The following is a 12,233-nucleotide window of genomic DNA, read 5'->3' as shown; positions in this document are numbered from 1 at the left end:
GAAGGATGGCTGCTCCTAAGTATGGTAGAGGAGAAGGTTTATCGGAGATAAAGGAAGAGCACAGGCAGAGGAAGGAACACCTGGGAGAGTCCAGAGTGGACGTGAACAAGCTGAGATGGGTCATGTGGTGAGGGAGGGAAGGGAAAGGCAGACCAAGAAGCCAGGAAGGTACAGGGTAGACGAAAGGGGCCAAGTCACCAGAATGGTTGGATTATATAGGGAAGGGCAGCCCAGCCCCTGGGCTGGAGAGTACAGGGTAGGGGGCAGGGTATGTCAGCCATACCCTGCTACAGGTAGGGACTGAGGATGCTGAGAGAACCTGGCAGCCAGGTCTGCTCTGATATGTTAAATAAGCACCACAGCCAGTCATTCATCCAGAGTTTGAGACCCAACACTGTGTACACAATGTTATTAACTGCAAACTTATTTGCAATGGTAAAACGGATCATAAGCATACTGAACACAAAATAGATTGGAAGTCCCCTCACCATATAATAATCAAAACACTAAGAAAGAATATTAAAAGCTGCAAGGGAAAAAGACCAAACAACATGTAAAGGAAGACCTATTAGAATGACACCTGACTTTTCAATGGTGACTCTAAAAGCCAGAAGGGCCTGGACAGATGTCCTGCAGACTCTAAAGTCAAATTTAAACAAATATCAAGCCCTACAGAAAGTACTAAAAGGAAAACTTGAACCCAAGGAGGGTAGCTACATACACCCATGAGAACACAGGAAATAAATAATCTCACACCAGATAAACCAAAAGGGTGCGCACACACACACACACACACACTCTATTACCACTACCAACAACAACAAAATAACAGTAATTAACAATCATTGGCCATTAATATCTCTCAATATCAATAGACCCAATTCCCCAATAAAAAGACAGAGACTAAAAGAACAGATGTGAAAACAGGCTCCATTCCTTCTGCTACATGCGAGAAACACACCTCAACGTCAAAGATAGAAATTACCACAGAGAAAAAGGTTGAAAAAGATTTTCCAAACAAATGGACCTAAGAAACAAGGTGGTATAGTTATCCTAATATTTTACAAAATAGACTTCGAACCAAAATTAATCAAAGGAGATGGGGAAGGAGATTTCATACTCATCAAAGGAAAAATCCACCACGATGATCTTTCAATTCTTAACACCCATGCCCTAAATGAAAGGATACCCATTATCTGTAAAGGAAACACCACTAAAGTTTAAATCACCCATCAACTCTCACACATTGACAGTGGGAGACTTCAATACAGCACTCTCACCAATGGGCTGATCATTCAGACAAAAACTAAACAGAGAAATACTGGAGCTAAAAGACGTTATGAACCAAATAGGCCTAACAGATATTTAATAAAACATTCCACCCAAACACACACACACACACACACACACACACACACACACACAAAAATACACCTTCTTCTTAGCACCTCACAGAACATTCTCCAAAACTGACCATATACTCAATCACAAAGCAAATCTCAACAGATATAAAGAAATTGAACTAATCCCTTGCATCCTACCAGACCACCATTGTTTAAAGCTGGATTTCAACAACAGAAACAGAAAGCCTACAAACTCATGGAAACTGAACAACTCTCTGAGTTACCACTGGGTCAAGGTAGAAATTCAATGAAAATGAATATACAACATACCAAAACTTATGGGACACAATGAAAGCAGTACAAAGAAAGAAATTCATAGTACCAAATGTCTATATAAAGAAATTGAAGAGATCTCATACTAGTAATTTAACAGCACATCTAAAAGCTCTAGAACAAAAAGAAGCAAGTCCACCCAAGAGAAGTAGACGGCAGGAAAAAATTAAACTGAGGGCTGAAATCAATAATGTAGAAACAGAGAACAATACAAAGAATCAATGAAACAAAGAGTTGGTTCTTTGAGAAAAATCAACAAGATAATAAAACTCTTATCCAAACTAACTAAAAGATGGAGAGAGAATATTCAAATTAACAAAATCAGAAACAAAAAGAGGGACATAACACCAGATACAAGGGAAATCCAAAGAATACTCCACAAAGTTGGAAAAATCTAAAGAAATAGATAATTTTCTTGATAGATACCACTTACCCAAGTTAAATCAAGATCAGATAAACAATTTAAATAGGCCTATAACCCCTAAGGAAATACAAAAAATAGAAGCAGTCTTTATAGTCTCCCTATAAAGCTCAAGGTCAGATGGTTTTAGCCCAGATCCTACCAGAATCTTTCAAAGAAAAGCTAATACCAATACTCCTCGAATTATTACATGAAATAGAAACAGAGGTAAATTGCCAAATTACCCAAACTAGACACAGATTCAACAAAGAAAGAGAATTACAGACCAATTTCCCTCGTGAACATAGATGCAAAACTGCTCAATAAAATACCCAAAAACCAAATCCAAGAAAACATCAAAAAGATCATCCAGCATAGGCAGGTGGTCTTCATCCCAAAGAGGGCTGATTTCAACATATGAAAATCAGTCAATGCAATCCACCATATAAACAAAGACATGATCATCTCATTAGATGCTGAAAAAGCCTTTGACAAAACCCAATACCCCTTCATGATAAAAGTCTTGGAGAGATCAGAAACACAACAAACATACCTACACAAGGCAATTTACAGCCAACATTAAATTAATAGAGACTCAAAGCAATTCCACTAAAATCAGGAACAAGATAAAGCTGTCAACTCTCTCCATATCTATTCAATATAATAGATGAAGTTCTAGCTGCAGCAATAAGGCAACTAAAGGAGATCAAGGGAATAGAAATTGGAAAAGAAGAAGTCAAAAGTATCTTATTTGCAGATGATATGACAGTATACATAAGATGACCCTAAAAGTTCTGCCAACAAACTCCTATAGCTGATAAAGACCTTCAGAAGTGGCTGGATACAAGATTAACTAAATAACCAGTAGTCCTCCTATATACAAATGACAAATGGGCTGAGGAAGACATCAAGGAAGCAACACCCTTCACAATAGTTATAAATAATATAAAACAGCTTGGGATAACTCCAAGCAAGTAAAAGACTTGTATGACAAGAACTTCAAGTCTTTGAAGAAAGAAATTGGAGAAGATATCAGAAGATGGAAACATCTGCCATGCTCATGGATCAGTAGGATTAACATAGTAAATGGCCATCTTACCAAAAGCAAACTACAGATAAAACACAATCCCACCAAAATTCTTTACAGACCTTAAAAGGACAATACTCAATTTCATATGGAAAACCAAAACCCCAGGATAGCTAAAACAATCCTATACAATCAAAGAACGTCCAGCAGTATCACCATCCATGATTTTAAGCTTTACTACAGAGCTATAGTAATTTTTTAAAAAAAGCATGGTATTGGCATAAAAACAGTCAGGTTGATCAATGGAATCAAATCGAAGACCCAGACATAAATCCATGCATCTATGGACACCCACGGATAAAAAAAGTCAGAAATACACATGCAAAAAAGAAAGCATCTTCAACAAATCGTGTTGGTCAAACTGGATGTCTGCCTACAGAAGAATCCAAACAGATACTTACCACCCTGCATAATCTCCAAATGGATCAAAGACCTTAACATAAAACCAGATACACTGAACCTGATAGAAGAGAAAGTGGGGAATTCTTGGATGCATTGGCACAGGAGACAGCTTCCTGAACAGAACACTATAGCACAGGCACTAAGAATGACAACTAATAAATGGGACCTCATGAAACTGAAAAAGACAAAGGACACTGTCAATAGGACACAACCAAAGCCTACAGAATGGGAAAAGATTTTCTCCAACTCTACATCCAACAGAGAGCTAATATCCAAAATATATAAAGAACTCAAGAAACTAGACATCAACAAACCAAATAATCTAATTAAAAAATGGGGTACAGATCTAAACAGAGAATTCTCAAGAGGAATCTAAAATTTCTGAGAAACACTAAAAGAAATGTTCAATATCCTTAGCCATCAGGGAAATGGCTATTCAACTTACAATTTGTCGTGCCTGCAAGATGTGCAGAACTTGTGTGAGTACCAACTAATGACTGGCCCAACTCGAGGCCCACGGAGGGAGTCGCCATATGACACTGCCTGGTTAGCCAGGAAACAGAGGTTGGACAGCCCAGAGACCCAGGATAGAACTGCACACAACTGGCCAAAATAATCCCCCCAAAACAAAAACAAATGAAATGAAATGATTCCTTTTCTTTTTTTTTTTTGGTTTTTCGAGACAGGGTTTCTCTGTAGCTTTGGAGCCTGTCCTGGAACTAGCTCTTGTAGACCAGGCTGGTCTCGAACTCACAGAGATCCGCCTGCCTCTGCCTCCCGAGTGCTGGGATTAAAGGCGTGCGCCACCGCCGCCCGGCATGAAATGATTCCTAATGATATTTTGCTATATGCATAGATCATTGCCTAATCCAGTTGTCATCAGAGAGGTTTCATCCAGCCACTAATGGGAGCAGATGCAGAGACCCACAGAGCAGATGCAGAAGCAGAGCCACGGGAATCCTGCAGAGGAGGGGGAGGAGGAATTGTAGAAGGCAAAGTGGTAGAGAACACATGAACAGGTGTCATGGGGACCACAGAATCCACGGCTCATAGGGATTCAGAGACTGAAGGGACAATCACGGCCTCTACGTGGGACTGGGCGAGGTCCTTTACATATATGTCATGGTTGTGAAGCTTAGTGTTCTTGTAAGACTCCTAACAGTGAGTGTGGTGGTGGTGGTGGGGATGTCTGACTCCTTTGCCTGTACTTGGGAGCATTTTTTTCCTGTGGGATTGCCTTGTCTAGTCTTGTAATTTTTTTCTTTCTTTTTTTTTTGGGGGGGGGGGGTTTCTATGTAGCCCTGGTTGTCCTGGAACTCGCTCTGTAGACCAGGCTGGCTTCCAGTTCACAGAGATCCACCTGCCTCTCAAGTGCTGGGACTAAAGGTGTGCACCATCCCCACCAACTTAGTCTTATTGTAATTTGCTATGCCAGGTTCAGCTGGTATCTCTGGAAGGCTGGATTTTTTTTTTTTTTTTTGAAGGAAAATGGAGGAGTGGATTTGGGGGAGAGGGAAGGCAGAATGGGACCGGGAGGAGTTGGGGCAGGGGGAGACTGTGGTGGTGATGTAATGAGAGAAGAATTTTAAAAAAGAAAATGAAAAGAAAAGACAAACACCCAAATGTGAATCTCTGGCCTGCTGTGGGATACGTGTACAGTGTGAAGGTATACTTCTGTGACTGGTGTAACAAAAGCTACATATGCACATATGTGTAATAAAAAGGTCAGTAGCTAGGCAGGAGGTATAGGCGGGACTTCTGGGCACCGAGAGAACTCTTGGAAGAAGAAAGGTGGAGCCACCATGGAGGGCAGTACAGAGTAAAGGTAACACTATGTGGCAGAACATAGATTAATATAAATGGGTTAATTTAAGTTATAATAATAAATCTCCATATTGTTATTTGTGAGCTGGTGAGGCTGCTTCCTGGCCTCCATACAAATGTACACACCTATATATATCACATCCAAACAAACACATCGAAAAATTCTTAAAAAATAATAAAATCAGCAAAAATTTTTTTCTTTTTTCAGTGCTACGAACTGAACCCAGAGGGTTGTATTCACTGAAGGACATTATCACACTAGACCCTATTATGCACAATTCATTTATCAATTAAAAATAATACCAAAAGGGGCTGGAGAGATGGCTCAGTGGTTAAGAGCACTGCCTGCTCTTCCAAAGGTCCTGAGTTCAATTCCCAGCAACCACATGGTGGCTCACAACCATCTGTAATGGGGTCTGGTGCCCTCTTCTGGCCTGCAGGCACACGCACAGACAGAATATTGTATACATAATAAATAAATAAATATGTTAAAAAAATACCAAAAAAGGAAAGAAACAAATAATTAGATACTAAGCTGCTTCTGGGTTCTTTTTTGTTTTAATTTTTTAATATTTATTTTATGAGTATGAATATGTACCCAGAAATTATGATGCTTGTAAGCCACCACATGGGTGCTGAGAATCAAACCCAGGTCCTCTGCAAGAGCAACAATTCCTCTTAGTCACCGAGTCACCCTTGTTTTATTTTTTGAGTTAGGGTATGATTAGGTGGCCATAGCTAGCCTGGAACTTGCAGAGAACCACCTGCCTCTGTTTCCCAAGGGCTACGATTAAATGGGTAGCGTATATCACCACAGCCTTAAACACTAAGCAGTTCTAAAAAACTATTCAGAAGGACAAAAATCTGTGACCTGAGGATGTGGCTCAGATAACAGTGCCAGTCACAGACCACAAAAATCGGTCATGGTGGCACACACCAATAATCTCTTGAAAACCCATCACTAGAGAGGTAGAAAAAAGGTTAAAAGTCATCCTTGACTACACAGCAAGTTTGAGGCCAGCCTGAACTACATGAGACCCTTGTCTCAATATCAAACAAACAAAAAAAATGAATTCATTTATGAATATAGAAAGTGATTAGCCAGGCGGTGGTGGCGCACACCTTTAATCCTAGCACTAGGGAGGCAGAGGCAGGTGGATCTCTTTGAGTTCGAGGCCAGCCTGGTCTACAAGAGCTAGTTCCAGGACAGGCTCTAAAGCTACAGAGAAAAACTAAAAGACAAAAACAAAAATAGAGCATTCAGGGTGCTGAGGGTTCTTCACCAGAGCCCAGACCTCAGCTTTTCTGTATGTGTGTCTGTTCTTCCTTCATTCCCTTGTCAGCAAAAAAGTGATTATAGCCAGGAATAGTGGCACATGCCCATACTCTCAGCACCTGGGAAGCTGCAGGTAAATCGTAAGCCAACGCCTGATTGGGCTATACAGTGAGATCTTGTCCCAACTATTTTAAGGAGAAAGTGCAAAATTAGTTGCGTAGTTTGATAGTAAAATATGCACAAATATAGATAATTCAGAGAAATTCAAAATGTTTCAGAGAATAATTCAGCAAAGAAAATCCAAACAGCTTAAACTGCAGTCAGCTCATGAACTGTTTTCCACTTATCCATCCTTACACTTCCAGAAATGGCCTGACATTGTCTTCTATAGGAGGGCAGTCTTCTTTCCCATGTTGGCAGGCAGAACCTTCAGCTGAACCAAGAGGATGACAGCTAAGACCTTTAGCAAGCAATTCCTCCTGTGCCCAGTTCAAATTGACAGCCACATGTTTACTTCAAGCTAGGATGACCATTCTAGCATTTTCATCTCAAAGCACCTCAGCTTTTTTTACACATACAGTAAGATAAATTATGGGTAACTTAGTTTGTGCACTGTCCTGGAACTTACTCTGTAGACTACACTGGCCTCAAATTCACAGATTCGCCTGCCTCTGCCTCCTGAGTGCTGGCACTAAAGGTATACACTACCATGCCCAGCTCTGTTCATATTTTTTCCATGAAAAGTTTTATACAAATGGCAGGTATGTGCTCTTTTATAAAAAAAGTTATAAATGAAAGTATGTACATCTAAAAAATATCTTGTGAAAGCATCATTCCTAACAGAAAGGCCTGGATTTAGGAGACTGTCCTGTCATTCTAGGAACCCAAGGAATCACAGGGTGATTCAAAGTGGTTTTCAGGTGATGGTCACATACTCCAATGTGGCTGCCCCAAGATTCCTATTCTCTCTCTCTCTCTCTCTCTCTCTCTCTCTCTCTCTCTCTCTCTCTCTCTCTCTCATTTTCAGACAGGGTTTGTCTGTCTGCGTAGCTGGTGTAGGAGGTCCTTCTGTTTGTTGCTTTCATTGGTTAATGAATAAAGAAACTGCCTTGGCCTACTTGATAGGGCAGAACTTAGGTAGGTGGAGAAGACAGAACTAAATGCTGGGAAGAAAAAAATGCAGAGTAGGAGACACCATGGAGCCACCAGAATCAGACATGCTGAATCTTTTCTGGTAAGCCACTGCCATGTACTGATACATAGATTAATAGAAATGGGCTAAATCAAGGTGTAAGAGTTAGCCAATAAGATGTTAGAGCTAATAGACCAAGCAGTGATTTAATGAAAACAGTTTCTGTGTGGTCATTTCGGGGCTAAGCTAGCCGGGCAGCGGGATGAACAAGCGGCCCGCTCCCTGTAACACGTAGCCCTGGCTGTCCTGGGATTAAAGGTGTGCACCACCACCACCCCGCAGCCCCAAGATTCTTAACTAAGGGAATGTGGCATTCAGGAAGCACTAAAGGTACCGAGGCCCATAGAGTCTAGGCTCCTGCACCACAGAGCTGCTTCATAGGACTCACCTCCTGGCCTCCCACTCTCTTCGCTGCCTCCTCTTTGTGGTTCGTGCCAGAATCTCCTGAAATAGGGACAAACAAAATAAAAATGTGGTGTTTTGAATGAGAATGGTTCCCATAGGCTCATATAATAGGTCTGGTTCCCAGTTGGTGGAACTGTTTGGGAAGGATTAGCAGGTGTGGCCTTATAGAAGAAGGTGCGCCATTGGGGGTGGGCTAAGGTTTCAAAAGCCCACTCCAGTCCCAGCGTGCTCTTCCTGCCCCCTACTTGCAGCTAAGAATGGAAGTTCTCTGCTCCTGCTCCAGTGTGATGCCTGCTGCTGTCATGTTCCCTGCTGTGGTGGTGAAGACTAAACCCTCGCAACCGTGAACTCTTAACTAAATGTTTTATTTTATTAGTTGCCTTGGTCATGGTGTTTTGTCACAGCAATAGAAAAGAATCTAAGACAAAAATGTTAAGCTTGAATGGGCTGGAGAGATGGCTCAGAGGTTAAGAGCACTGACTGCTCTTCCAGAGGTCCTGAGTTCAATTCCCAGCAACCACATGGTAGTTCACAACCATCTGTAATGAGATCTGGTGCCCTCTTTCTGGCATGCAAGCTTACAGGGAAGGAATGTTGTATACATAATAAATAAATAAATCTTAAAAAATATGTTAAGCTTGAAGAGGCACATTGAAAAAAGCCCCTAGGCACACACTCCCTGAGGGAGAATGCAGAGTTTGTCCATGATCTGAGTCCAGCCTATACCTGGAAACCTGAAGAGCAGAGAAAGAAGATGGCTGAGTCACTTGGTCTCCAGAACTTGGCAGAAACCACACAAATACTGAAGAGCATAGGCTTTCCTCACGGGTGCTCCACACAATACTCAGCATCTGGCTACTCTGCCTATCTGGCATTCAAAATACCTAGCTATTATAGCCAGGAAGATGGAGCTGTGATATCCCCAGTGCCTGCTAGACATACCTAAAACCCTCAGACATTATAGAAACTAAGTATGATTCCAAAGGTGGGAGCACAGGCACGGCAGAGAGGGACCTCTATGTGGCCTGGTTTCCATTTTTGGCTCACCCAGACTTGAAGGCCAAGAAGCTGCCAATTTGGGCACACCAACAGGAAGGAGGAGAATAAAGCGTCCAACAAAAGCTGCCTTATCTGGAGGTGGGGGGTGGAGGTGGGCAGGGCTACATAGTGAGACCATGTCTCAAAAAGAACAAACAAGCCACCCAAAAACCAAATTCCCCATAAAAAGTCAAAGGAAGCTCACACAAAATAAACTCAAACTTATGATGCACACACACACACACACACACACACACATACACACACCAAACAGCAGACAAAAAAAAAATCCCTTATGTGTATGGGAAAGCAGAACAAATGACTGGATGTCTTATCAGAAGCCATGGAGGCACAGACACACAGGCTCAGCATTCAGAAGGACAGGAATCAAAGTCTGAGGCTAACCTGGATTATACTGCAAGACCCTGCCTCAAAAATAAAACCTAAAAATCGTCAGGGGACGATTATGCTTTCATGAGAAAAAAACAGCAAGTCTGCCAGAAAGTGAAGGGACGGCTAGAAGAAAAACAAGAAAGCATCCCGAGACTACCCAAAGCTCTTGGGAAAGGAAGACAAGAAAGGAGGTCTGGAGATAGCAGGCCACTTTAGTTTTGAAGGACTCTGACCTGTCTCGAACTGACCATGCCTTGAATGTCACAAATATGGCCAGAAAGGGTTCCATTAAAGCACATTCTTGGAAGCACCAGGCCAAATCTAAAAGGGAAACCCTAAGGTATTCCAGAGGCAAATCCCAACTGTGCCACAAAGATCAGGAGGCACAGGCTTCTTCGACAGTAATGCTGAACAGAACAAAATGTAGCTGTCCACTCTAGAGGGACAGTCCCCACCTATCTGCTGTCCTTCAGCCAGAGGAAGCCCGTGCTGCGCAGACCCCTCCCACTGGACAATTAAATCACAAAAATGCCTTTCCTGGAGTGTTTACACAGAGCTGGCCAAGGAATCACAGACACACTAAAAACCACAATGAGCAATACTGTGGGGGAAGCAGGTATTTAGTGTTTCTCCATGGTGATTTTTTTTCTTTGAATATTGGCTACCTTTTTTCTACATAGGTCTAAACTGACCTAAATTTCATTTCCTCTGCCAGGATCCTCCAGTAAGATAAGACACAGCTCAAATAACTCCAGAAATCTGCCTGAGGCCACAGACACACAGAATAGAAGTCAGAGTCATACCTAGTACCCATACCTAGTAACTTCTCCACTCCCCACTGCCTGGTCCCCCCAGCTATGCCCAGGCCCAGCTGCCATACCTGGCTCACACAGAGCTCTCCTAACTGTGCTTCCTTCCACCAGGATGCCCATCCACCCAAACGTACCTCTTCTAACCGTGTACGCTTCTCAGAAGGCTCTGACCCATCACTGTCACTTCCTGAAAGATCTTCATCCTCTGCTTCATCCCTAAAGATGTCATCATAGGCAGGAACTTCAAGGTCATCCTCTTGTTTAATGAGTAATTTGATCTAGGGTATAAAACAAAAAGCAATCAATTTAACTAGATATGGTTCATCCCCCAAAGGATCCACCAAGTCAGAAGCTTGCTGCCTGTGTAGGGTGTTGAGTAGAACCATTTAAAGGCGGTGTCTGGAAAGTATTAGGTCAGTCAGGGCTCTCCCCCTACTGACGCAGTAACACCATCTCTCGGAAGTGTGTCAGGTCTCGTAGAGGCCTAGTCTCCATGTGCAGGGTGGTTATAAAACTTCCTCAGTTTGCTCTGTTGTTTCCCATCTAGCCATGGAATCTTTCTCACTCTCCCCCACACTCCCTCTATTGGGAAACCATTCCCCATAGGGGTCTCACAAGAGCTCAGCGGATGTTTGCACCATTCTCCTTAATATTGAGGACAGTAAGCTAAATGTAAGTCTTACCTATGAAGAAGTGCCCAGTCTCAGACATTTTCTTATACAGAAACAAATGGGTCAAGACAGACGTGAACCCCTAAGCCAATATAATTCTCTAACAGCAATTCCAAACTGATTTCTTTTGAAGAGGTTGAACTTTTATGAGGATTTCAGAGTTGAAAGCCAGGTGGAAGGAGACTGAGTCACAGAATGTAGACAGGTGGTCTGTGCTAGACTGCATATTTAACAAGGAGAAGTTCAGATAAGTATAATAAAGCCATTTTGGGCTAAAATACTCTGACCCTCCCCCTTCCAGATGATGCAAGCTCCACAGATGTGCTGTGTACATACCCACGAGCAGATTAAGATGAGGTTCTTGCACTGAAAATACCCCATAACCGGAGAAATGGGAAGCATACTTTGCAAACAAGATCCTTGCTATGCTGCCACAGCATAAAAAGACACAGACTGGTTAAACGGAGAGCACATATAAGGGAAGGCTCTAGGTACCTGAGTGTCATTGTACACATTCACAACGTTGACTGGCCTGTGGGTATCACACACAAAAAATATACTGTCTTCATCAGGTTGAAGGATTTCCAATAGGTCGACGTTGGCTCCACAGTTTATGAGGATGAAATAGGAGAACTGAAAGGAGATGGAGACACGGTAAAGGAACTGCGCCAAGGAGGCCCCTCCTCCTTCAGCCCTGTCAGTCTCTGCGCTCCTCTGCCAGCACGTACAGCAAGGCCCAGGAGGAGTGGTGCGGCTTGAAAACTGCCCACAGCAGGCTTGGCTATTGCCTTTCTGAGGTCACACTGTAAAACAGGCTCTGGGGCGCTTCTTGCTTCCACAAGATCGTGCTGAGGCTTAGCAAACTCAAGACTTGTGCAAAGATTCAAACAGCTAGTGAAGAACAGAGCAAGACTTTACACATATACTAAAGGCTCTCTGAATATTGCCGAACCATACCCTCCTCTGCTGCCTTGCCGCATTAATGACATTGTGTGTGTTAGGTTTGCAGGAAATCTTGGGCAGCCCATACTTCATGGCCTCCTAAATATTAAGTCCT

At 42.4% G+C, this 12,233-nt stretch overlaps 1 protein-coding gene across 2 annotated transcripts in view; it reads right to left on the bottom strand.

Moving 5' to 3' along the window:
• The window catches only part of Cdc45 (cell division cycle 45), a 36,013-nt gene that overhangs the window by 21,243 nt on the left and 2,537 nt on the right, over positions 1 to 12,233 (bottom strand). For both annotated transcript variants that reach the window (XM_038345675.1, XM_038345674.1), the window contains exons 4-6: positions 11,672 to 11,809; positions 10,640 to 10,783; positions 8,246 to 8,301 (exon numbers count right to left, since the gene is read on the bottom strand). In XM_038345675.1, coding sequence (XP_038201603.1) covers positions 8,246 to 8,301; positions 10,640 to 10,783; positions 11,672 to 11,809 — 338 coding nt within the window. The remainder of the gene's footprint in view (positions 1 to 8,245; positions 8,302 to 10,639; positions 10,784 to 11,671; positions 11,810 to 12,233) is intronic.

Source organism: Arvicola amphibius, chromosome 10 (assembly GCF_903992535.2).
Source record: "Arvicola amphibius chromosome 10, mArvAmp1.2, whole genome shotgun sequence".
Lineage (NCBI taxonomy): Eukaryota > Metazoa > Chordata > Mammalia > Rodentia > Cricetidae > Arvicola > Arvicola amphibius.
The sequence above is the reverse complement of the archived record's forward strand: the minus strand, read 5'-3'. Positions and strand labels throughout refer to the sequence as shown.